We start from the raw sequence: 26,891 nt of genomic DNA, 5'->3' as shown, positions 1-26,891 counted from the left end.
TGATCCTCGTGAGAGCATTGCTTAGTTCAGTGCCAGCAGGTGCTGACGCACCAGGAATCCCATTTGTTTCATGCCGCTAATTCTGTTTCCTTTTTATTTATCCCCCTGTCCATAGGTTGATGAAAAAACTGTGGGAGAGCCTGGTTGGCTTTATGGGAGTTTTCAAGGACATTTTGGTTGGTTTCCGTGCAATTATGTAGAAAAAATACCAGAAGGAGAAAAAGCTTTATCTCCTAAGAAAGCCTTACTTCCTTCTACAGTATCTTTATCTACTACCTCAGCTGCTTCAGAGTGAGTTTTTGTTATGCTTGTGTTGAAATTGCATTTTCTAAATTTGGCTAGTACATAGTGTGCTGTACATTTTCACTTGGTGTTTGTTTTTAAAATATAAAGACATAAAATGTACTGAAGAACATCCTTAAAATTTCCAAGCTAAGATTTTTAGGTATTTGATAGTCTGCTTCCCATTGTATAGAATGTCTGTTTTGTATGTGTTAAAAAAATACTCTGCTTGAGGTACTTACTGAATAAAATATATAATTTGATAAATATGCCTGTGTTCATATTGCAGACCACTTTCACCAAGTAAATCTGCAGAAGAACCTGATTACCAAAACATCCCCTTTTCCAGCCTGAATGTTAATACAGCCTGGCAACAGAAATCAGCTTTTACTCGCACTGTGTCCCCTGGATCTGTTTCACCCGTTCATGGGCAGGTACATTGTGTGGGAGTGGGCAACCTGCTGTGTTTTAGATTCATGTTCATTAAAATTATTAAAGAGAAACAAAAACAACACACAACTTTGCTAATGCTGGGAGCACTGAACAGGCTAGAGCATGAAGAAGCTTGTCTGAATGCTCCACTAGTGTGCATTGGTATAATTCCATGTTTCCTGGGACTATTGAACAAGAAGGCTCATGTTTCATAATTCTGAAATCATTTTCACTTATAATTAGACACAGAAGGTATTTCTAACAAATAAGAAACTGAGTTGCATCAATGTAAAAAAAAATTACTCAGCCATCACATAGGAATGAAGTTGTTTAAGCTTCAGTAAAAGATACATCAGTGTTGGTTTGGTTTTAACATTTTGCACCAGTCTGGGGTAGTGTGGTCACTGTACTTCTCCACTTCTGTCTTACAGGGGCAGCCTGTCGAGAACCTAAAAGCACAAGCACTTTGCTCTTGGACTGCAAAAAAAGATAACCACTTGAATTTTTCAAAGAATGATATCATTACTGTCCTGGAGCAGCAGGAGAACTGGTGGTTCGGAGAGGTACATGGAGGAAGGGGTTGGTTTCCAAAGTCATATGTCAAGCTCTTACCTGGGAGTGAAATCAAGAAAGAGGAGTAAGTGTGACTTCTTTTCTTGTTTGATGCAGCAGTTAACAAAAAGGAGTGATTTAGAGTGCAGAATTCTTGCAGTGCTTTAGTGTGCAGACTATAAATACCATTTACAATTTACACCATGTTGTTTTAGGCTTTTATTATTTCATTCTGGCAAGCGAGGTAATGTTGGGCTCACTGCTGTGTAAATAGACAGTCTTGCTAGGCTGAGTGCTGTGAAAAATCAGTGGTGTTTGATTATTCATCAAGTGCCAGACTTCTTGTTCATTACCAAGTCAGCTCTCTTGCAGTGCAGTTGCACTCTGCCTCTAAAGGTGCCAATTTTAAGTGACCTACAACTAATTGAAAGCTCTGAGGCACATCTGGTAGAAGTGGTGTGGTTTTCCTTACTTGAAAAGATCATTATGTCTAGTCCAGTGCTGCAGGATAATTGTTCAGGTAACAATCCAAAGTTTGGATACTGCTGGGATGGCTTCACCGTGTGTGCAAATTATTCTCTGCATATGTTATGGTAAAAGTTCCTAGAAAGTCTTTAGAATAAGAGGATTTAGTCAAAATCTTTATTTTACTTCTTTTGGATAACATAATTTGTGAATTTGTCTTCTTGTCTTTCATCATGTGACTTTTTTTTTTTAAAGTGGTGTGCTCTTGATACTAAATATCAGTAACACTTGTCACTGTTTGACAGTCAGGGAAGTCTTTGCAGTTAATTCAGAGTCAATACCAGCTCTGTGATCACCAAAGTGAGCTTGGTCTCATCCTGATTGAGAGATTTGTTCTTGATCAGCCTCTTAGTTACACAAACCTTTTCTTTTCTCTCTCTGCAGACCAGAAGCCATTTATGCAGCCGTAAACAAAAGGCCTAATACACAGAGTTACACAGCAGGAGAGGGTAAGACAGCATGAAACATGCCAACTAATGCTACAGTCTGTTCCTGCTTAATGGCATGTGAATATGCTTAAATTTGAGAGGAATTGCTGAGCAGGCATTTTGGTGCTTGTCCAAAAGACACAGTGCAAATGTCGAGCTGCTGGTACAAGACTTATAAAACAGGAACTGATACGAGACTTCTAAAATTGTGACTAATTCAGGTTGAGCACAGGCCTGGGTTTTGTTTTTGTTTTTAAGACTTTTGCTCAAGCACTAACATATTTCTGAAAACTTAAATGTGTTTCATAGCTGTAAGCCAAGTTCTCTGCCTGCTGTTCTCTGCTGTGTTACTGTTGTACTGTAAAGACATGAGAATGGAATTTTACTCTTCCGAGTGCGGATCATTCTCTTATAATCAGTAAGAAGTGGAGAAAACAAGTATTACTGCAGAAAAATTGTTTGGGAACCACTTTCTTAGCCTTGTAATCTACTGCATGTCCATACTTCCTGATTATATTCTAGTTGCACCTGTGTTTTTTCATTACAAAGTTGTGCTGCCTGTAAGAGTTGTAAGCATGAGGCGAGATGGGATTGCAGTCGAGCAGGTAGATAGGTCAGTTCACAGGCTTGTGAAGATATGATCCATGCTATGAACACACTGGTGAATGCTGATATCCCTGTGTTTGCACCTGATGTACTTTTATCCCCCATCTGAAACCATCGTCTCCTCCTTTGTGTGCTGTTTGCACAGAGTACATTGCCCTCTATTCGTACTCAAGCTCTGAGCCTGGTGACTTGACTTTCACGGAAGGGGAGGAAATCCTGGTGACCCAGAAGGAAGGGGAATGGTGGACTGGGAGCATTGATAGCAGAACTGGTATCTTCCCCTCCAATTATGTCAGACCAAAGGATCCAGAAGTGAGTTCGTGTTCTGAGAATTAACACACGATATTTTCTCTGTTTAATTCTATTGACACCTGGCTCTTGGATAGTGATTTTAAGCAGAGGTCAATGTGCTTGACAGAAAAGAAAATCCTTGGTAGCTTGAGTGCTAAATGAATGTTGTAGCCAGTGTCACACTGCCTCTGTCCATACAGGATGGTGTTTTCTTAAATATGGGCTCAAAATTTAAATTTCCACATGCTTTTAGTGTAAACTCGTGCTTTTCTTACTGCACATTAAAAGGTGGGTTTTGTGTCTTTGTAGGCTTCTAGTTACGCTGGCAAAACTGGAACAATAAATAAGAAACCCGGTAAGTGATAACGTTTTAACATTTAAGACTGTTTCTTAAGTGACTCTGAGCATTTTGGTTCACGTCACTGTGGCTCATGTTCTTAGCTGCAAGTTATGTACCGGGGTATCACTGTGGATGTGAAAAAGTAACACATGCAATTAATATGTTTTCTTTTCAGAAATTGCTCAGGTTACTACTGCCTATGTTGCATCAGGGACTGAACAGCTCAGTCTTGCTCCAGGACAGCTAATACTTATCCTGAAGAAAAATGCCAGTGGATGGTGGCAAGGAGAGTTGCAGGTAGTTATTCAAGGAGAAATAATTGTGACTTCAACGAGGTGCTCTTGGGTTTAATTCAAAAAAACAACTAAGTATAGAGTTGTATAAAAGCTGGCCAGAAATTTGTTTTCATCTTGGATGCACCAAAGGAGGGAAAAAAGGTTCTTTTAAACCTTAGGTTGCTGGGGGGGGGGTGTGTGTGTTTGATTTGGGGTGGGTTTTTTGGTCACAGAAAACAGTAAAACTGTCAATGAACATGTGCATGGGAGGGGAGAGAGGGAAGCTGACAGTTAATAAATTGCTTAGGATTTAACTGGTAAAACATTAAACTGTAAAATTATTCTAATGAAAGAACAGGCATTCTTGGAAGTTGGTGTTGGAAGCTCGTTTATTGCAAAGTGGGCTGTTACCACTTTTCCCCTTTCCCCACCTAGATTTAAGAAGAGTGTCATGTAACCGTGCCCCCAACCTCATTAGAGACTCCTGATGCATAAGTAGAATATTGGCAGAACAAGTTTTCAGCCCTACAATTGAGTTGTACTCTGAAATCTGCACTTGAAAATTTTGGATGAATGTGTTTGCCAGAACATATTGGGGTGCAGCTTTATTCCAACGGGGTTGGTTTATCCTTTAGCCAGATTTTTTTCCATTTCAGATCTGTTTAGTATTTAGTAGGTGTTTGGAAACCTGACTTCTTGTCTTTTGTTCACAGAACTGTGTGTCCTATCTGTTGCATTTTTTCCAGTCTATAGACTATTTGGTTTTTCAGTTGTGTAATAACCATTGTAAACATTTGCAGGCAAGAGGGAAAAAGAGACAGAAAGGATGGTTCCCTGCCAGCCATGTGAAGTTACTGGGTCCAAGCAGTGAAAGAACCACATCTGCTGCTCCCTCAGGTGAAATAGAAGACTTTGTATTTTGTTTAGAGTATTTTATGTAACTATTTCAATTTTTCAGATATTATTCTGGATTACATAACAAGCCTAGTACTGTGTTTGATGGCCTGTGGTGGGTTGACCCTGGCTGGACTCCAGGTGCCCCCCAAAGCTGCTCTATCCCTGCCCTCCTCAGATGGGCAGGGAAGACAAAATACCACAAAAGGCTCGTGGGCTGAGATAAGGGCAGGGAGAAATCACTCACCAGTTACCAACAGGGGCAAAATGGACCTGACTTGGGGAAATTCACTTAATTTATTACCAGCCAAATCAGAGTAGGGTAATGAGAAATAAAACTGACTCTTAAAACACCTTCCCCCCACCCGTCCCTTCTTCCTGGGATCAACTTCACTCCCAATTTCTCTGCCTCCTCCCCTCTAAAAGCACAGAGGGACAGGGAATGGGGGCTGTGGTCAGTTCATCACATGTTGTCTCTGCCTCTCCTTCTCAGTGGGAGGACTCCTCACACTCTTCCCCTGCTGCAGTGTGGGGTCCCTTCCACAGGAGATGGTCCTCCATGAACTTCTCACACGTGGGTCCTTCCCATGGGCTGCAATTCTTCACGAACAGCCCCGTGTGGATCCCTCCTGTGGGGTGCAGTCCTTCAGGGACAGGCTTCTCCAGTGTCAGTCCCCCACAGGCTCACAAGTCCTACCAGCAAACCTACTCCAGTGCGGGTTTTCCATGAGGTCACAACCTCCTTTGGTCATCCACTTGTTCCAGCATGGGTCTCCTACATGGGCTGCAGATGGATCTCTGCTTCCCCATGGATCTCCACGGGCTGCAGGGGCACAGCTACCTCACCATGGGCTGCTCAAGAATCTCAGCTCCAGCACCTGGAGCACCTCCTGCCCCTCTTTCTTCACTGATCTGGGTGTCTGCAGGGCAGTTTCTCTCACAGAAGCTTCTGGCATCTTCTCACAGAACCCAGCCCTGTAACCCCCACACTGTGCCAAAACCTGGCCACACAAACCCTCTGCATGCCCATATCTGATTGTGGTGTCACTGTGCAAGTAAAGTTCTAGTCAGAATCTGTGTCCTGTCCATTCAGCTGCTCCCTCTGTCCAAGACAGGCAAAATCTCACAACTTTGTAATCAAAGCAGTTCTTCATAGAGTCCCTCCCTGACATGTACTGTCCTCTGCACACCTCAGAGCAGAAAGTCTCAGTCATACAAAGGTGTTTATATTCAGAAATCTGTGAGGGTCAGTGTCCATCTTCTATGGCCAGAGCTTTTTAATTTTGCCAAAAGCACTGAAGAACCACACTCTTCTCATTTGGAAACTCCATGTTTCCAAGTACTAGCAAAAATCTTACAGAGAGCTGGCAGTCATTGACAAATAACTTGGAATTGCATGCACTGCTCCTTCTAAGAAGGGAGATTAAGCAGCAAATTTTCACTCAATTTTTCCATTTGATTGTCTGGGTACAAATGAGATTCTTTCACAGAAAGGAAGCTCTTTTGGTTCTGCATGCTTAAATTGTGCTATTCTTTACAGTTATGATTTGCTTATACAACAGTTTCCTGGGTTTTACTGGGCAGAACTTCCTTGTGACTAAAGCAGCAGCCCAGGATTAGCTAACTCACATTTCCTCTTCCTTTGCTACATTTTTCTCACAAGTATCCACTATAAGATAATCAAACTCGCTTTCTTTTCAGCCAGTAAAAGAGGTGGAAGAATACTTGATTATATTCTCAAGCATTTAGAAGGTCAATAGCTGCTATGCTAACTCAATCCATTCATCAGATAAGTGCACAGATATACAAAGTGGAAATAAAAGTTACTGTCTGGCTCAATTTTAAAAATGTAAAAGAAACAAAATTCCACATCGAGATAAGCTCGTGTGGCATTTTTCTTATGTAACAGTGTATGTGAAATTGTTGTTCCTTTCCTGTGGTTATGTAAAACACAGACAAAACAGTCTTAATACTTGTATAACTCTATTCTACTATTTTTTCCCTTCGTAGTGTGTCAAGTGATAGCCATGTACGATTACACGGCGAACAATGAGGATGAGCTCAGTTTCTCCAAGGGGCAGCTGATTAATGTACTGAACAAAGATGATGCTGACTGGTGGCAAGGAGAAATCAGTGGTGTGATAGGTCTCTTCCCCTCAAACTATGTGAAGATGACCACGGATTCCGATCCAAGTCAACAGTGTAAGCAACTTTTATTTTTTGATTAATTTTGTTACTTTATTTCAAAGGTACATTGCTGTTGTTTTGCTTTCTGTCTGGGATTTGTAGTTGCAGGCATCAGCTGAATTGATTAGTACTTTAAAAATACTCTTTCCTTAAATGCTTTACCATAGTACTTAGTACTTTAAACCCTTTTCTATTTAACCTACAAACAGCCAGCATGTTACCAGCCAGCCAGTGTGTGACAGCAGGAGTGTGAGGATGAGCTAAAAATACTGGATTTGGTAGGAGTTCCCCTTCCATGAAAGATGCTGATAACTAACACAGACTGGGAAGCAGTGCAGGCATACTACAATTATAGAAATTGCTGGAGCTTCATAAAATTACAAAAAGTGTCTGTAGTCATTTTAACATCAGTTAAGTAAAAATAACCATAAAAATGATAGGAAAGGTATAGTGGCATTAGCAAGTGGTCTGTCCTGTGGTAAATGCCCATGGCCTGGCTCCCAGCAATCCAGCTCTCATCCAGTTCTGAGAAACAACATATAATCAAAACATAAGCTGAAAATTCCCAGCTGCATGCTGAGAAACTGTGCACCTGGCACTCCGTGTTTTCTGTGCCTTTTTTGAACATAAACACAGTAAGGATTTCTGGTGTCCCACACACATGCACACCCCATTTTCTGGCCCCTCTACACAGAGGGATTTACCACCAATTTTACTCCCTCAGCTTTTCATCCTGTAATTAAACCAACTTTTATATCAACCAAGGGGCTTTGGGAACATACCTTGGTGCCAGAGTTGCTCCTTTGACACAGCAGGTCTTGTCTCTTCACTTGGTGTTTTTCCCTTGGCTTCATTAGGAGTTCTCTATCTGCAAGTCTGGTTGAGGTTCACTTTTAATAGCCCATAGCTTGTGTGTAGGACCAGTTTGCACTTCAGATTTGATCGACATGGTGGCGTTCTTACAGAAGGATTCACAAACTCGTAATGAAGGTTGCAGCTTGCATGAGAAAGTTAAAATATTTTCCCTGGGTAGCTTGTTATGATTCTTGGGCAAAATAGAGCGTGCACCCTTCTTGAGGTTTTCTTTTTAGCTAAATTACTCCTGTGCTCACATTTTTGGTAACACATTGGTTTGGGTTTTGGTGGTTTGGGGTTTTTTTAATGCCTCTGGCCAGTGTGGTTGGGATGTCAAAAACTTCTGCATTTAGATTAAACTTTAGGTTCCTTTGATTAGGCATGGCTAAATCATTAAAGTGGTCCTTTGAAAGCTTTAATTTATTTAAAAATCTCAGTTTTGAAGAAACAGTATAGACTACACCCAGATGGGCTATAAAATTAAGATTCTGTCTAAGTAGTAAAACTTCGTGAAATTTCAAAAACTGCAGAGATAACAGCTTGTCACCCCAGGTGTGTTGCCATTTCGAGGTATATGGCTGAATTGATACGTTCAAGGTGATCATTTACCACTGGTTTTCAGCAAAGCTCTGCTAAGACCAAAATGTAATCAGAAACTTTTGACATGAGAAGTTTTTCTCATTGTTTGCTGGTGTGTCATTAGGCTTTTCCTTAGGTTTCAGTGTCGTGGAATAAAAACATTTCAGTTCACCTCAAACTGCAGCTGTTCTTTGAAAGTATATTGAGAAAGGTCAGTCAGGTGAGCAGATGTGCCCCTGGTCATCTATGTCTGGTTGCTAAACTTTTGTCTATGAATCAGATCTACGAAATCCACCTATCGGTGAATGAAGAGTATGTTTAACTTAGGGGTTTTTTAATTCTCTGAGTATTTCAAATAAGCTACGTTATACATCAGCTTTGTGTTGGTATTTGCCACTCTTTTGTGGCATTAAAAGGTAGGCATTAGGAAACTTCAGGAAAAATCCTGCTTCAAGCCCAGAGCCTGCACAGAACAACCAACATGGCTTGTTAACTCAAGCCCAGCATTGTACAAATATCATTACCCAGATTTCAGCTGAGTTGCTGCTGGTCAGTTGTGTTGGCAGTAAGCCAGTTCTGTACCATTCTTCTGTGACCAGAGGAATATTTAAATATGTACTGACTGATATTCCAAACTTCCTTGGATTTCCTTACAGTATTTTTTTGCTCTTGTTTAAACACAGTGCAGAAACTATCACTAGTATTCTTGAGAAATCACTGTTCGTCCCACAGAAGTGTAGATGTGGCCCTCTAGGGACCAGCTTTGAGAATGTGATTTTAAAAATGCCTTATATTTTAAAGAACTGCTAATCTGAGTGTTGTAATGCTTCTGTTGAAGAACAGCAGTTTGTCTCCCACTGTCTTTTGTAGATGATCAAACGCAGTGGCATTAGAAAGGCAGCAGGTGGATTTGGTTTGCTCAAATAGATTTGCAGCTTATGAAAATTCTCGGTTTCCCTCGAATTTCAACGCTATTATCTGGACCACCTTTGTATCCAGAGTCTTTTCTGGGAGTTACTGGTTATAGCTGTAATGACAAACTGCCCTAGCAAAGAAGGAACTGAGGTCAGTGAGATGGTTCTGAAGTTGCTGAAATAGCTCTGTGAGCAGAACAAGTTCACTTTTCCTCGTGGTGTAGCTGCACATCCTGACACAGGGTCTCTGCAAGGAAAGAAATAAAATCAATTCAGGGCGTTGTAAGTTTGTCAACAGGTCTCTTAAAATAGCTGGTGATTGCAGAACACATAATCCTTGAGTTGTGCTCTCAGTAACCTTGGTGATGATTAGACTTGCTCATGTGTTAATGTTTTAATGACATTTTAATAGCCCTTCTTCTAATGTTTGCACAAAAGCTATGATAAGGAATAAACAGGAAGTTTCAAAATACAGCTTTAGATTTAAAATAAAAAAATAGGCACAGAATCAGTGTCTTCTGTTCTTTGAGTGCTTGTTCAACCATTCAGGGTCAGATGTTTTCTGTGTTGCCAGTACCTGTCTAGGACACATCTACCAGGTTCTCTTCCCATTCTTCCCTAAGGGGTGTGTAAGGCAGGGTAGGCCTGGTGCACTTGGCACTTTACAGTTCTTCTCAATGGCCTGGTCTGGAGATAATTTTATTTCAGCCAGCCTTTACCTGCCTTGCTCTTGGAAACTTGTTCTCTCATTATTTGTTGGCTTTTTCAGTGAGACAGCTTTTTGCAGTTTGTCGTCTTATCCATGAGACCAGTGTGAGCCTTATCCTTACATTTTCTTTAGCTGAGATTTTCTCCCCTCAGGTACCTCAGATGGAGGTAAGACAGCTGCTCCAGCTACATCTGCACACTTGGTTGCTGGATGTCTTTTATTGTTAGAGATCAGTTCATCTCTGAGACATTCTTGCTGAGAGCTGGGCAGCTCAGCCAGGTGGACACACCTGTGCTCAGTGTGCAGAGAGGCTTCTGGTTCATCCTGGCTGAGGTGCCTCATCTCCCTCTGTGAGACTGGTCTTTCACAGAGCTGAATGCTGTGCCAGTTCCTCCTATTCTAGTAGAATCAGAGTGTTAAGGGGTTGGAATGGACCTTAAGGATCATCTAGTTCCAACCCCCTGCCGTGTGCAGGGACACCTCCCAGTAGAGGTTGCTGAAGGCCTTATCCACTTATCCGGGCTTTGAACACTGACAGGGATGGAGCATCCACAGCCTCCCTGGGCAACCTGTTCCAGTGTCTCACAGCCCTCACAGTAATGTGTTAGTGTTTCTGTTCACACTTTCTCCTTCCCATAGCCCAGCACTGCTGAAGTTCCTCACTCATCTGAGTTACTCCCTTTGTGTGCTCAGGCCTGAGCTCCAAGTAGTCCCACCTCCTTCCCCATTTAAACCTGCCTGCTCTGCCTTCTGTCAGTGCCATGGGAAAAGGTGGTGAGGCTGGGCACAGATCCTCACTCCACAGACAGTTCTTGACACACGTATGACAACAGTGTGAATTTCCTTAGGTACAAACCTGATATTTATAGTGCTACCATTATATCTACCTAATTAGTTTCCTCCCCAAAGCTCGCTTATAGATGTGACATATTAGAAACATGAGGCAAACCCTGTCCTTTCACCAACAAGATCTTTATTTCCACAAGTCTGTTATCGTGCACAGAAGATCATTAATGATTCCTGTGCACACTATCTAGTGAGTGAAAAGCTGACTGATTTTCAAAGGTGTTCATAGTGAGAAAACAACTTCAGAACTGATGTGGTTGTGGTGGGTGCATTTCTGTGTCTATATACGGACAACACGTTTTGAAGTTGTCTAATTCTTGCCAAGTAACTTCTCTTTATAGAATTACAGTTCATGGTATCTGTGGCTTTGAGGTGTTGCCTGTTGCAGGTCTATATGAATTTTTTTTCACATGAAGATTAGTAATTTACTCTAAGATTTAACTCAACAGCTCCAGAATTTTACCCCTTTTACCAAAGATCAAATACCAAGTCAATCATAGTGACATACTGTCTCTGTATTTCCAAACTATTCCAAAACTGTTTGGTGAATGTCAGTCAGGCTGGATAAAGCTCCCAGGTTGAAATCCTGGGGCATGGAATAGTCTCTGGATTGCCCACAAGGTATGTGCAGCTGCAGCCCATGTCACACCTCTGCCTTTAGCCTGACTTTAGCAGTCAGTGCCTTTTCAGACTGTGTAGCCTTTGGTCTCTGATGGGGAATTGAGGGATGTGGTACATCCTGCTCCATGGACACATGTTACTAGAGACAAGGCTTTAATTTCTTTTAGGCTTTGAACAGAGTCAAGCAGGTAAATTTTTTATGTGTTAATTTATATGAATAAATTCCAGTGGGGCTTTTCTATACAAGTGTAGTTTTTATCTGATTTTCTAATGTCCCATTACGAGTTTCCCAGGAGAAATCCTGGTTTTGTTGAAATGTTAGGGAATTTTGCCATTGCCTTTAAAAACAAACCCCTAGGGCTTGACCTTATGTTGAGTCCACATAACAGAAGTCTTCCTTGGGAAGCAACTTTTTCTTCAAATGAATCAGCTGCAGGGGTTTTTCAAAGTCAGCAATGGCTGGTCACAAGTACTTAAATCTGTGTGTGTTTATAAATATGAAATTGCAAAGCTGGAAGCTCATGATGTCTGTTTTCAGAAAGTTGAATTGTTCATCATTCCTTTCTGACCTTTTTGGTGTTGTTCTGTCTTTGTCCATAGAACTCATATGTTTCACTCTTCAAATTTATGTTCATTTTATCCTTTTGTTTTGTTTTGTTTTTGTTTTTTTTTAGGACCCAATGTTGTCTTCCAGTGTGAAAGCACCTCAGAGACCCACTATCCAAGTTTGACTAGCGTGGAGGCAGGGTGGCCAGCCCTGCTCACGTGTCTGACACAATCCTTTTGCTTCGTTTGAACGTTAGATCCAATCAAGAAATTAGGTTTTTGTGGTTTTTTTTCTTCTGATCTACACTTCCAGTTGATTTGTAAAAGCAGAAAGGATAGTGGGTCTTTGTGTGGCTTTCACTGCTGTTCATTCTTGTTTCCTTTAGTATTTCCTTTGGTATTGATAACCCTAGTCATTAGCATGCATATCAAGTTATCTTTTGCATGGTGGGATTGCAGACACACAAAGACCCACTATTTGCACAGTTTATCTGAGCTGTTTTGAACGGGTAGTTGTGTTCTTTTAATGTTGTAATGTACATATTTTGCAGAATTAAAATGTTCACCGATTATTGTTTTAATGGACTTGATTTAATCTCTTATATATTGAGCTTTTAAAATTGGCAGCCTACATGGCTCATCCCGAAACAAACCCTACCTGTCTGCTGCTGATAGTCACTGTGATTACAAACATGCTACAAGATCTAAGGGTTAGATCTGGTGCAGTCCATCCAGCCTTTTAAAACCCTTTTTAACCGGGAAAAGAACTATTAAATGTAGAGTGGAGGATAGTTTTAATTTTTTTCTTCCTTCATGGTAGTACTATGACAGGAATTCAGGTTGTTTTGGCTCAATACATTCTATCCCTAAACAACCTCCTTCCTTTAAATACTTTATGCTGATAATTCATATTTGCTTTCAGTTTTGGCAAACGTGCTAGCTGCTGCAGTGAGTAGTTACACAGCCTCTGTGTGACCAGGCCCTTTCCCTGCCCCTTCATTAAGTATCAATGGTACGGAATTGTTTGTGTCTGGCTGCCGTCTGCAGTGACCCAAAGTACTGTCTGAAAGCTGCTGCTCTTCCTTCTGGTGAATAAACCAGCAGCCTTAGTGCACAGGTGACCTCAATGCAGAGGTGTTGCCAGAAGAGAGACACGAAGTGACACCTGGAGCTGAGAGCAGAGCATTTGGGTTTAGGAATGGAACTGTGCTCCTCAGCCCAAAGGTGGTCCTTCACGGCCCTGGTGTGTCACCATTAATGGTGCCCATGTCTTACTGTAATGTTTGGAGGGAAGGAAGGACTTAAAACCTTGGCTTTCCCCTTAAAATAAAAGGATTAATTTAATTGCAGCCTTCTCTGATTAAATAGTTCTGTGCTCTTGTAGCAACAGGAGAGATCTTGTAGACACAGTATTTAATTTAGTTTGTTTCCCAGACTTGGTTACGAAACAGCAAAGGTCACTTATGCAATCAGAAATGTTTACAAAACACTGTTTGTTTACTATATAGACATATATATATATGTATGAATGTTGTGAAGGTACTATCAGAAAAAGGTTAGTCCAATTGCAGAGATTTAAAAGCCTTTCTCCAAAATCTCAATGTTATGTATGTAATATACTTGATCAAATAATGTATATGTGCCCTTTAGTTCAGAGATGTATCTTCTGTGCAATATGGACTAAGCAATGTGCCTACAGAAAACTACAAATGGGTTTTTATTCTGGATGTATTTTGTCTGAACCAGTATTTTGTTATAGAATGAAATTGCATTGTTGTAGGCAAATAATGTGCTAGATAATCCTTTGAGTATTCCAGATGACTTGATTTCCTTATGAAACTACATTTCAAGTGTTTCTACTAAAACGTACTACTCACCCAGGATTGCCCTCTCTGAATTTCTGTCTTGGAAAGCCTGTTTAACACAGGCTGAAGCGCCTTGTGCTGCAACGGTGGCATCGAGCAGTCACTGTAGTCTGAGAATTGGGTGATCTTCCAAATTATCTCATTTCTAAAAGGCACTGTTAACCTGTGGGATTTGAGCCACACTGACTTCCCAGTGTTCAGTCAGTTTTCCTTGAATGCCAGATCGCTTCTAATGGTCTTTGAAAAACTAAAAACATCCTCTCTGGGATGTTTGAGGACAGAGTTATGTGGCATTTTCCTAAAGCAGCTGGCATGCTACACATTTTTTAACTGATACAGCTGGAGATTAGGGCACTGTTAGGTAAAGCCCTGTTGTTGGGTATGGAGGTATGAGCATTGAAAATTATTGAAACTGCTGCCTCTAAATTAGAACTGAAGAGTATTAAAGTGAAGCATCTTGTGCTTTCACAGTTACCTTTTAGAGTTTCAGTATTAACTGAGTAAGCTCATAAATTCTCTAAGTGTAATAACAAAAATAATAACAACACACCTTAGTAATGCTGACTGAAAGAGACTTAGTCCCTGCCTTCAGTATTTATCTCTGCTGCAAAAGTCTGCCTAGCACAGCTGCAGCACAGTCACCAGAGAGCTCTGCTCCCTGCACATTGCTGCAGAAAGGGGTGGATACACACATCAGATCATCCATAGGAAAGGCCATGGCAAGGATGAATTTATGGCAAGATTATTTTTCATTAATGTTCTCTACCAGTGAAGAGGTGGAGCTAATAGAAGCTTGGGTTTAAATCAGACTTTTTCTTTCAGAAGTGCTACTTTTTTCTCTGGTTGTGTGCAATCCACCCCCTTGTTGCTAAAGGTCCATAGAGTTGAGTTCAGCTGGTCACCCCAGCCAGCCAAGTAGAATCACCCTGATTGGGGTGAAAAAGGCTGGCTGTGGAACTAAGGGCAAGCTGGAAAATAGATTTTTTTTGGTTAATTGATGGTTCCCAGGCAAGAGCTGAGAGTTTAAATGTTGCTCAGAGCCACACAAGGTTAACAGGTATCACTGGAGCCAACATGGGCAGTGAAATATGCTGCTGCCTGCAGTGGAGTATTTGCTCCATGTTGTTTCCTGTGGGCCAGCAGAGAACAGGGCCCTGGTGTCAATGGGGTGAGAACATGAACGGTGCTGTAAGTGCACAAGGACAGGTACCAAAACACTTCCTAATTCTGTAACTGTCTGATTTGTGTAATGGACTAACAAGCCACACAAGCCTAGTTTTACACAAGCTTAGTTCCTGATCCAGACTTGGATCCATGCAGGAAGGTCCTGTGCCACCACTGGGACACTGTGCAAGGAGTCCGTGGTGGTGAGGGCTGAGAGCACCCAAAGCACTTTCTCCATGTGATTAATGGTGCAGTCAGGAGCGCAGAAGGCATAAAGCTACATCAAAAAGTTACACACTAATAACTGAAACCAGTCACTGAACATTTCTGCCATCTCGATGCTTTGTCAGATTGTATCCCTGTGTGATTTCCTTGAGCCGGGTTGGAAACACCTGTAAATAAGTCTGCTCGTAGGAATGCCGACAATCCTCGGCCTGCAGTGGGAGTGTGGCTGCAGGGTTGTGCTACTTCAATGTAATGAACCAATAAAACTGCTGTGTAATGGTGTGTGCTGCCTTAAGATCCCTCCTGTTGTTCTTCCCAAGCTTGAGTGTCCGTGCGCGGGGGTGGTTGTTGAGACACGCGAATGCAGGCTGTGCTTAGCATGAGGCAATTGTTCATCCTTGGTTTTAAACAAAGTTGTAAGATAACTATGCAAATGTATTTTATTAAAGGGACACATGAAAGGATCTAGTTTGTCTGTTGTTTTTTTTGTCCATCTGGGGAGGATTTTTTTTTTTTGGTATGAGCATTGTGTTGCCTGGCTCTGTGATCGGTCGAGAGACTCAGTCTTGCTTTTTACCTCTCGTAAATTGCATCATAAATTTCCTCTGTCGTAGCAGAGAGAGTATCCTGCATTTACTGATTAGGGGAGATTGGATAAAAATTTTTATTATTTTTCCTAGGGCCTGATGGAAACCACCTTTTCCATGGCCACAGGTTTCTTGGATTAGTTCCTTTTGTGGGTTTCAGTAGCACAGGGGCTGCTCCAGGCAGTGACAGGAGTGGATCACAAGCGGGTTGGCCTTACACGTGCCAGCAGAGCTTGTAAGGGGCTGTGGGTGGAGTCCCATGATGCCACCAGCTGCTCCCTGGCTGTACTGACTGTACTGACTCCAGCCCATGGTCCTGAAGGTGAGATGTGGCCTTCCTATGGCAGCCTGGGAAAATAAGAGGCAGGGAAACAAACCCCATCCCTTACTTGCTTTTCTCAGCCATATCAACTGGCTTGGGATTCAAACAAGCAAAAAAACAAACACAACCAACCAACTCCCTTCAAAAAAAATCCAAAAAAAACCCCAACAAAAACCAAACCCTTAAACAAACCAGGCTATTTCCTTAAAAATGCAGTTTATATAGAACCACAGAATCATTAGGGTTGGAAAAGACCCCTAAGATCATTAAGTCCAACCACGAGCCCAGCACTGCCAATCCCACCACTAAACCATCTCCTCAGGTGCCGTGTCCACACATTTTTTTGAACAGGGATGGTGATTCCACCAGTTCCCTGGGCAACCCATTCCAGTGTTTGACAACCCTTTCCATGAAGAAATTTTTCCTAATATCCAATCTAAACTCCTCCCTGTCCTTAAATAGTGTTCATTGGTGACCCAAAGCAGTTAATGCCTCTGGTCTAGATAGATCCTTCTGGACAAGGGCCTCAGCTCCTGTTGGAGGGTTAAGCTGTCATTTCTAATGTGTTTTTAAGTTGTTCATTGATTGGGGAAGTTTGGTGGGGAAGGGGACAAAGCACTCAATGCCCAAGCAGGTCTGGGCATCTAGGAAAGCCTTTTATTCATCTGCTTTTTACTTCAGTTCTCTGGAATTGGCTTTTAAGTGAAGAATTTTAATTCACTCATTTTTTTAACCAAGAAAAAATGAAATGGTGATAGGTCTCATTCATCTTTCTTTCTTTGGGGGATTTCTTTTCTTCAGAAAGGGTCTCTCTTCCCCTTGAAGGTGCTCAAATCCAAAATATGCCAGTAATTGGAAAAGTTTTCACCACCAGCCCCCATGTTTTTTAGGCATGTGAATCTCCTGCCGAGCAGAACATCTTTGGACTGTGGAATGGGATAGTGTTTCAGGCAGGGACAGTTATGTTAGTAGGAAAAAATATTCCTTGTTCAGGTATATTGGGAGGGGAAGGTATAATTTTAAACACAACTGTAGAGATTGGGATTTCCTGTTTACACACTCTCCAGCTTGTTTTGCCCTGCCCTGGTGAGGCAGCTGCTTCCTCCCCTTGGAGAGCAGGATTTAGCACAGAAGGCACCTCAGGTGGTGTAGGCTTGTCTTTGTTGGGATGTCCCAGGTTTCCAAGGTACCAGACCCTGACTGCTCGCTCTGGTCGATGCTCTGGAGAAGGGAGCTGGGCAGGTCGTGCTCCAGGCTGTCTGAAAGCTTGGCCCTACCTGCTCTTGGTGGGGGAGGCAGGCTGGCTTCCCCTCCAAAGGTCAGGAACCCCTCTCAGTAAGCAGAGGAGGGGAGTAGCTGCAATCCCCTCTGCAGGTGCTCCCAGAAATCTCACTGCTCTTCATGAGTTGCATCTGGAGCTTGGGATGAATCCTCACCAGACGGAAGCCAAACCAACAACTTTCTGCTGCCAAACAAGGCAGTTTTATTGCTTCCATGCACATTCCTGGCTGCTAAACTAGCAGAAAAATACTGTTTTCTTTTTCCCCCCACTTGGGATTTGTTTGCTGCCAGGGTGTGAGCTGGGAGTCAGATAAGTACCAGAACTGATGCAAAGGAAGGAGGGAACAGGAATGTGGTAGGAGAAAGTGCAGAGATGTAGGTCCACCCTTTCTGTAGCAGTGAGCCCATGGGTTGCTATGAACACTTTGGGAAAACCTTGGCAAATGCACCAAGTAGGCTGGTTTGTTCTCTAGTCTTGTTCCTTTCTTACCTTCAGACCTTCAAAAACCTGAATTCACCCTCTAAAATCAGATATGGGGATCATGTACTGTGTTTTTATGTCACTATCATCAGACCCATCAAAATTTGGAGTGTTTTCACTAGTAAACACTAGTGTTTAAATAAAATAAAATATTAAGCACAAAATAGCACTTGTCCCTTCATACCAGAAGCTGACAGGCCAAATACAAGGTCAGCGCAGCAGTCAATTAATGTAACTGCATTTTTGCATCTGATACTGAGCTCATGAACCAAATCTATTTGAATGCAGAAAAAGGCCTGTTTTTCTTCCAGTGTTTGCTTCTGCTTTCAGTGGGCAGCTTGGGGCAGACCCAAATCCCAGTGTATGGTTTTTCCAATAGCTTCTGGGATACAAACAGGAGCTTCAGTCCATCCCTGCTGACGTGACCACATGGTCAAAGCTGAGATTTCCAAATCTGGTTACTGTGCAAACCCCTGTTTATCTTAAAATGTCATGTCTTAGGAAACTGGTGAGCTTAAACTCAGTGTTGTACAGACTGAACAGTGACAGAAGTAGCACACATTGGCCATAGACCGTCTCGATGGACTGAGATACCAAACTTCACAAGAATGACTTTGGTCTATAACTTTAATTCTTTTTCTCATCTAATTTTGGCCTGATTGTAACTTTAGGGATAACTAAGGCCAGAAGCAGCATTTTGCACAATCAAAAGAGCTGTAATCCCAGATCTCTTTGTAAAAATTGGTGTTTTTGCAAATCTTGTCAGAAGGCTTAAGATCTGTGATCCTCCTTAGGGTGCAAAACAGAACTGAAAAGTCCTGATTTTCAATCTAGTTGTTGCCTTTGCTGCTTTACTTCTTTGTGTTGTTCAAAAGGTTTCCCAGTTAGAATACTTGGGATGGTGTCATAAGTTCACTTGGTAAGAGTTTCTCTTTTGCTGACAGTTGCTGCTGCTTCAAAGCAGCTTGATGCCTGTGAGGTTCCCTGAGTGCTAGGGCACTGCCTCATCAAATGTTTAGTGTTTCTTGGGTTTTTTTCTCCTCGAATTTATTACTATCTCCATTTCTTAGAGCAGCCCTCCCATAAACAGATCTGTACCCTGGTAGTGAATAAAGCCACATCCTCGTGTCCCAGCTGTGTCAGGGTGATGGGGAGGTCACCTTGCCTCTCACACCACCTGTAAATTTTCATGAAGTGTTGTTCCTCTAGAAATGACGGATTCAAATGAGTCCCTGCGATGTCCTTTCTGCTATCCTGCAAAATCCACCTGGTATTACAATCTGATGCCATCACACTCAGCAATAGAAGGACGTTCTCAAACTCTCTGTAATTGTTCCTTTTTATCTCCTTTTCCCCCACCCTGGTGCTTTGCAGTCGTCTGCTGGCATGTGATGGCTGACAGGCGGATCCAGACTGACTTTCTGTGCTCTCCTTTACCCAGCTAAACATATTCACCACTTTGTTTTTACCCGTTTTTGATTCAGTTACTAAAGTTTGAACACTGTTGTCTTTTTACTAACATACAGTAGAGAAAGAGCTGTGTGAAGCTGTAGGGCCTGCATGTTCTTGCAGAAACTTGGGGTTTGTGTCCCTGGCTGCTGGTGTGTTCCTGTGCATGATTTTGATTATTTGTAATTGATACATATAAATAATTCAACACATGTCAGGCTCATTTTAGAAAAAAAAGTTATGCAACTGTGAAATTACACAGATATGACATTATGTGTTATAACTTTACAAATTTGTAATGGTGGTTTATCATAAGTTATTAACCAACACAGAGGACTTGAGAAATGGGGTGGGGATTAAAGGTGCAGTGTCCTAAGTCAGGACCAGACACATTTGTCATTACTTCATCTCACAAAAGAGAACTCAGAATCACAGGATCATTAAGGTTGGAAAAGATCTTTAAGATCATCAAGTCCAAAAAGGCGTTGCATGAGGCAAGAGGAAATCACAGTTCCAAATCAGTGTGGCAGAAGAGGTGAGAAAAGTCACGAGGCCAGTGGAGTGGCAGGAAGTCAGGAATTCTCATTCTGCATCACAGTACAAGAAAAAGGGGTATTTGAAGAAATAAAACGTTGACTGAAAAATGACACAAAGGAGGGAGGGGTTTCATCACTACATCACTCTATTTTGAAACCCGCTGTTTGTGCGGTCTGAGGTCTGGTTTGTGCTGGTGCCACTTTTTTAATTCATCAGATCTGGTGCCCTGAGTGGGATCTGAACTCCTGGCTTACTTCTTGTAGGGTGTGCTGATCTCCAGAGCCTCGACACCATGCAGCCGATGGAAAGGAAGAGGCAGGGCTACATTCACGAGCTCATTCAGACCGAGGAAAGGTACATGGACGATCTGCAGCTCGTCGTGGAGGTGAGATGTCGTGGATGTGAAAATGCATTTGGAAGGAGAACACCTCTGTCCTGCTGAATAGCAGCAATAAAGGGATTCTTAGGAATTGTGAGATGCTGGAAGAGGAAAGGTGTGTGGGCACCTCCCTTTCCAGTGAATGTTACGTGGTTGCCCACCAGGCAAAATAATGTTGTGAAACCCATTGGCTTACCAGGACCATCCTGTTTTCCAAATCCTGTTCTTTGGTGTTTGGGCTCAGTGGAAAGATGGGCCATGTGTCGAGCAGAGCTGCACAGGCTCATGACAGAAGCTGTAGAAGCACCATAAAGGTTTATCAAGTGCCTTCTCTCCAGTTTTATTTCTGGAAGCAAGGCCAACACAGCAGGCTGGGCAGGGACTGGCCAGCATTATGTGGTGTCGGGTGTCCAGTGTGACCTCTCTGCATAAAACAACTGTGCTGAAGTGTGACAGATGTTAAATAGGCTGAGTTACACAGGTGCTCTGCTCTCCAGAGGTGATGTGCTGTGGTTCTGCACACAGGGTGACCCTCTGTGCTCCGGGCAGGGGGAAAGGCATGATGTCCAAGTGCAATCTGTGTAGTGATTGACTCTGAAATCGTGGGAATGCTCTTCTGCTGAGCAGTCAGCCTGCAGGTCCCAGTGCTTGTTCCTGCTTTGCAAATGATGCTGCTGGTGTCAGAATGGGGTCACACACCATGGGGAAATAGCGACAGCTGTCACAAGTGCTACTAAGGAATTGCTTTTAACTGCTGAGAAATTAGACACTGAGCATTCAACAAAAGCAAAGTCACTGCTGGGCTAAAAAAGAGGCTGAGCTGCTTTTGTCTCTAAAGAATGACTCACCTTTCTCATTTTTTGGCTGCAGGTTTTCCAAAAACCAATGGCTGATTCGGGCTCTCTCACAGAAGGAGAAATGGGGCTGATCTTTGTTAACTGGAAGGAACTCATCATGTCAAATACAAAGTTACTGAAGTGAGTACTTACCTGCAGTCTTACATTTTCCCCTTTTTTATTCTCTGGTTCCTTTTCCCAGGAAGTTTCCTGGTTTTACAATAAATATTCTGTCCTTGATGATTATTTCCTGTACATATGTGCATCCAGAACAGACTGCTAAAAAAGGAGTTGTAATAGAAGAGAGGGAAGAGTAAACAGCAAGAACAGATGCACATTTGCTATAACACCTTAGAAACAGAGCCTACACAGAAGTATGTGCATGGGAGGTGTTCTGTTCTTTCCAGTTCTCTGCACATCAACCTTCTATTATCCAAAAAAAACCCTAGAGAGAAAAAGTGACTAATAATTCACTGAATGGGATGCTGGTTGAATGTAGAGATTGATGCTTATTGTCCCAGAAACCTCACAAGAGTGTCCCGGTCCCCCAGACGCCACCAGGCAGATCCTTCATCTCAGCATGTTGTGCTGGTTCAGGCTGGATCCTGGAATTGCCCTTGCTGTGTATGGGAATTCACCTCCCAGGCTTTGAGTCCTTTCAGAGGTGGGGGTTGTAAGGGCCGTGATTTAGGCCTTGCAGACTTGGCAGCAGAGTTGGATGGGGATTTCTTTCCTCCTCAGGGCCTTGCGGGTGCGCAAGAAGACGGGAGGGGAGAAGATGCCGGTGCAGATGATCGGGGACATCCTGGCTGCAGAGCTGTCCCACATGCAGGCCTACATCCGCTTCTGCAGCTGCCAGCTCAACGGGGCGTCGCTGCTGCAGCAGAAAACTGATGAAGATGCTGATTTCAAAGACTACTTAAAGGTATCTGATTCAGTAGCTTTTGTGCCTTCTCCTTTTCTCAAGGGAGGAGCCCGCCTAACCAGCATCAACCAGATCAAAATAACCCAGGAGAGTAAAATCCTGCAAAAATAGCTTGAGAACCTTCCAAGGTGTATGTGTATGGTGACCTTGGTTAACACTGTCTGTGCTCTTTATTTATATCCCTGTCCTTCTCTCTGGCTAATTTACTGAGGCCATGAAAGGAGAATTCCCAGAGTTGCTGACATCAGGCATTTGTTTCTTTCATTGCTTTGTTCCTTTTCAACCTGAGTGGAGCCTGTAATGTCAAAATAAAAGCTGGAACAGTTTTGAATGTAAGGACTCTGCATGAACAATGACCCTGTGATTTATGCTGGTAAAGCATCTGGTACAATGACAGTGCTGGCTTTCCTGTTTGTTCTGGAAACAAATATTGTTTTCTTACTGGAAAAATCTAAGGTCTCTTGGAATGCCTGGAAAAATGAATCTGATCAGAGAGTTTTTAGTATTCAGTGCCAGTGAGGCAAATGTTTCCTGATGAGTAATGCAGTGTCTCTGTTAAATCCCTGTGTTGCACCACAGAAACTTGCCTTGGACCCTCGCTGCAAAGGAATGCCCCTCTCCAGTTTCCTCCTGAAACCAATGCAAAGGATAACACGCTACCCTCTGCTCATAAAGAGTGTGAGTACCCCAAGTGAGGTTCTGTAGGTGAACGCTTTGAGTCTGATCTCGGTAGCAAAAGCAAAGATAAAGCCTTGTCCGTTCATGGGGATTTCTCTGAGAAGTACCGGTGCTTAACTCTGTTTTTATCTTGTTTTCTGCCCTCTGTGATCCACACCAGATTCTAGAGAACACTCCAGAAAGCCACCCGGACCACAGTGCCCTGAGGCTGGCGCTGGAGCGCGCGGAGGAGCTGTGCTCCCAGGTGAACGAAGGGGTGCGGGAGAAGGAGAACTCAGACCGGCTGGAATGGATACAGAACCACGTCCAGTGCGAAGGCCTTGCTGAGGTAGCTGTGTTGACACCCTGCATGGTCTTCTCAGAGGAATTTCAGAAAGGCTGGAGGGGGAAAGGGAGTCCCTGCTCACATCCCTTATTGGAATGTGATCCGCTGCTGAGCTCTTGGCAGAGAAGCTTTTATTCAGTTCTACTTAAAGCCATAATGTGATGAACCCTCATTTTTGCATGATTTTGGTGGTGGAGAAATCTTGATTTATAAGCTTAAAAGCTGATACCATTTAAACTGTTAAACAGACAGAAATAACTCTTCCCTATGAGGTTCTGTTCCTGTTGCTGCTGGGCTAAGTCAGGTGTTACTATGTGGGATTTCACTTTGTGTGTGCTTCCCAGGGCTATCCTCCATGCAGGAAGGGCACAGAAGCCCTCAGTGCCAGATCCTCAAAGATATGTGGAGTTCAGGCTCCTGTACCTTTCAGAACAGCCTTCACAATGAGGGGTGACAGTTCTCCAATGGCTACCTAAGGAACCAGGGCTTGAAAGACCCAGAAGGTCTGTCCTGGTTCAACACCTCTTCATGCACCTGTAAGGGGTGACCTGACTGCAGACTGTGCAGCTCTTTCTTAACACAGCTTCTGGACAGCAGAGGAGTGGCTGTGCAGTAAATGCCTTCATCCAGTCAGAACCCCGTGTGTGTTTTGGTAAAAGCTTAAATCTGCTCTGAGTTGGGAGTTGTGCTGTTACCATGGCTGATCACAGAACAGTTTCCTTTCTCTTCATTTATAACTAAATTCGTTAAACAAAACAGAAGGGCATTTTGAGCAACCTGAACAATCTCCACGGTAAAGAGGAGCAGGAGCTGATCTCTGCAGGAAGTTGCTGGTGCTAACGAGTTTTGTCTCTCCTAGCAACCTGTGTTCAACTCCCTCACAAACTGCCTGGGACCACGGAAGCTCCTGCACAGTGGGAAGCTGTACAAGGCCAAGAGCAGTAAGGAGCTGTACGGATTCCTTTTCAATGACTTCCTCCTGCTCACCTACATGGTTAAACAGTTTGTGTCTTCTGGCTCCGATAAACTGTTCAGCCCCAAATCCAACTCCCAGTTCAAAATGTACAAAATGGTGAGTGACTCAGGGTGTTCCATGGTTATGTTAGTAGCAGTGGATGCTGGCTTCTGATGAGGAATGCTGCTCTCCTGCTGGGATTAGCTGCCTGGCCCCTTTTGCTGTCATACAGGTGTGTCCTGGCAGACAACTTGCACAACTGCCATTGGCTTGGATCCTAGAAAAGGACAGGCTTTTGTGTCTTGGCTAAACAAACACTTCTTTCCACTTTGGGGAGGAAAGGGCAGAAGCAGCATCGTGCCTGAGCAGCTCAGTGGGATGTTCAGAAGCAGGAGCCTTGACTTGATTTTGCAGAAGTTGCATCCACAAGAAATTTCCTGTTCTTCTTCAGAAAACAGTAAAAGAGCAAAATTTTATTCACTCTGTCCACACAGTGCGTGTTCTCAAGATTCTGAAATTGGGGAGATAAGTTTAAGTATCAGGGCTGCTTTCCCACTGGGAGCCTGAGAGATTCCCGGGACTTCTGAGCTTCACACTGCAGCTCTGCTTTAGACAGGCATGCCCCTTTCACAAAGCTCTCCCTCTGGGAAGGCAAGAATGGGGTGTATTGCCAGAGTAGTTTTTCTCTCAGTCCTTTCTCACATCCTTTACGTGATGATCTCACTGTTTGTCCTGTGTCCTATGACTTTAATTTTCTCTGCAGTAAAGCAGTGTATTTAAACATCCTTGTAAATTTTCAGCTCATTGTCACAGGGTGATGCTGCCACAGTGACATTTGCTCTTCTTTCAGCCGGTTTTCCTTAATGAAGTCCTCGTGAAACTGCCCACAGACCCTTCAAGTGATGAGCCAGTTTTCCACATATCACACATCGACAGAGTTTACACGCTTAAAACTGACAACATCAACGAGCGGTGAGTAGTGACAGTGCAGATCTGAGCCTAAGCTTGCAGATGGAGGCTGCAGGTCATGTCTCCAATGAGCACACCTGGGGGGCTCTAAGCTCAAAAATAGGGTTTAGTTCCCTTGGTCAGGAAATAAACCCACTTGACTCTCATTTGAATGACGAGTTTTCTCTGATTTTGTTCTGCTTGTGCAGCAGCTCTTGCAGTGGAATCCAGCCACATCTGCTGCTCCCTGACGTTACTGTTGTATAGAACAACAGTTTAGGGCTGCAAAGTCCAGCATCCCATAGGATTCTTCCCCAGTCCTGGTCTGTTCTTAATGTGACCCAGCAGTCTTTAATAAAACAGCAGCTCCACTTTCTGTTTATTTAGTCTGATTTGGAATGTGGCATTAAATCCAAAAACTCCATCGCTTTAATCTGTGACCTAACTTGATTTGTGATGCCCCTGAAACCCAGGGAGGGGGAATGGCAAAAGAGATTGGGGCAGAGTCACTGATGCTGAAGACTTCCCTGCCTGTGGGCTGACCCTGGCTGTGGGGATTGCTCTTTGCAGAACTGCCTGGGTCCAGAAAATCAAAGCGGCGTCAGAGCAGTACATCGAAACGGAGAAGAAGAAACGTGAAAAGGCTTATCAAGGTACCTACAGAGTTCTGTATTTCCCTCTCATCCGCCTGGAGGAGGCCACAGTGCCTGTGCAGGATCTCCCTCTTCAGATCTATTGCCAGTTTTTACAGTTCCAACCAATCCGTTTATTTCTGACCTCTCTGTTCCCAGCCCGCTCGCAGAAAACCTCAGGAATAGGACGTTTGATGGTGCACGTGATTGAAGCAACAGAACTAAAGGCCTGTAAGCCCAATGGTGAGTGAGGGAAACAGCCTCAAATCACTTTTATTCCTGTAACATTTGGAAAGGCTTGCTGAGAAGAGTTTGGTGATTTGGGAAACACTCTACAGTTACTGTATGAATTAACCATTCTTTAACTTCAGAGAACTGAGTGAAGAACCAGCTCTGTGCTGCTGTGGGATACAGGGATTGCCTGATGCACATTTGGGCAGCAGCATCCATGTGTGCCCAGGCAGGCTCCAGATAGAGAGGAGGTTTCTGCACTGCAGGGGGTTTTCACTCCCTGTTCTGTGTTTAGGGAAGAGCAACCCGTACTGTGAGATCAGCATGGGCTCGCAGAGCTACACTACCAGAACCATGCAGGACACCCTGAACCCCAAGTGGAACTTCAACTGCCAGTTCTTCATCAAGGACCTGTATCAGGATGTCCTGTGTATCACCATGTTTGACAGGGATCAGTTCTCACCAGATGGTAAGTGTGGACATTTAGGAAAAGAAGCAGTTCTGAGAGCCTGTGGGGCTGATTGCTGCATGAGAAATGTTGTGTAAAAGCAGTGCCTCAGGACACAGGAAGTTCAGTAACCTTCCAGAGCCAGCAGCTCCAGGCAGTCAGATTTGATCCCACTCTGGGTTTTTTTTTTTTTTTTTTTTTGGTCAGACTGGGCCAGACAGAGAATTTGAAAGAAGTTTTACTCTCTCACTATAGGTGCCCAAAAGTAAGGTGCCAGGTTGTATTTGCACAGCAACAGCTTGATAAGTTTTCTTGTTTTGCTTGGAAACAACACAGTTTTGGCTGTCAGTTGCTTCTCGTACTCCCTGAAAGCTTAAATGCTTTTTCAGGGCTGACATGTGGTTGATTATTGCAGATTTGCAAGGAACTGCCTTGACCTGAGGTGCTGTGTGTAACTATAGCTCAGTCTTTTCTCCTGTGAGGTGACATGACTTTGGGTGCATCTCCCAACTGGACAGCAGTCTGTTGTTTCTTCAGTCCACAGTGAGCCCTTTAATGCACAGACACACACAGAGATGTTGTATAAGAAATGGCCACAAAGAGGGTATATGATTTCTGAATAGAACTGCAAACCTACTAACGATAGTAATTGTTCAAGGTCATTGTTCTTGTGAGAAGAATGATCTATAAGCTTAATTAAAAGTTGGCTGAGCCAAAACAGTTGATTTTTTTATTGTCTTT

General features: G+C 43.1%; 1 protein-coding gene across 1 annotated transcript in view; it reads left to right on the top strand.

The window, feature by feature from the left end:
* ITSN2 (intersectin 2) overlaps window positions 1-26,891 on the top strand; it is a 69,045-nt gene that overhangs the window by 40,317 nt on the left and 1,837 nt on the right. The window contains exons 20-38 of the mRNA XM_050316962.1: window positions 116-291; window positions 572-716; window positions 1,146-1,351; window positions 2,176-2,240; window positions 2,971-3,137; window positions 3,426-3,471; window positions 3,632-3,753; window positions 4,532-4,628; window positions 6,636-6,827; window positions 20,057-20,178; window positions 21,043-21,149; window positions 21,750-21,933; window positions 22,513-22,611; window positions 22,772-22,939; window positions 23,796-24,008; window positions 24,742-24,863; window positions 25,410-25,492; window positions 25,631-25,714; window positions 25,998-26,171. Of these exons, the coding sequence (XP_050172919.1) occupies window positions 116-291; window positions 572-716; window positions 1,146-1,351; window positions 2,176-2,240; window positions 2,971-3,137; window positions 3,426-3,471; window positions 3,632-3,753; window positions 4,532-4,628; window positions 6,636-6,827; window positions 20,057-20,178; window positions 21,043-21,149; window positions 21,750-21,933; window positions 22,513-22,611; window positions 22,772-22,939; window positions 23,796-24,008; window positions 24,742-24,863; window positions 25,410-25,492; window positions 25,631-25,714; window positions 25,998-26,171 (2,572 nt within the window). The remainder of the gene's footprint in view (window positions 1-115; window positions 292-571; window positions 717-1,145; window positions 1,352-2,175; window positions 2,241-2,970; window positions 3,138-3,425; window positions 3,472-3,631; window positions 3,754-4,531; window positions 4,629-6,635; window positions 6,828-20,056; window positions 20,179-21,042; window positions 21,150-21,749; window positions 21,934-22,512; window positions 22,612-22,771; window positions 22,940-23,795; window positions 24,009-24,741; window positions 24,864-25,409; window positions 25,493-25,630; window positions 25,715-25,997; window positions 26,172-26,891) is intronic.

This window comes from Myiozetetes cayanensis, unplaced genomic scaffold, assembly GCF_022539395.1.
Source record: "Myiozetetes cayanensis isolate MyiCay16 unplaced genomic scaffold, myiCay2020 scf2-11, whole genome shotgun sequence".
Taxonomy (NCBI): domain Eukaryota; kingdom Metazoa; phylum Chordata; class Aves; order Passeriformes; family Tyrannidae; genus Myiozetetes; species Myiozetetes cayanensis.
This window is presented reverse-complemented; position numbering and strand designations above follow the sequence as displayed.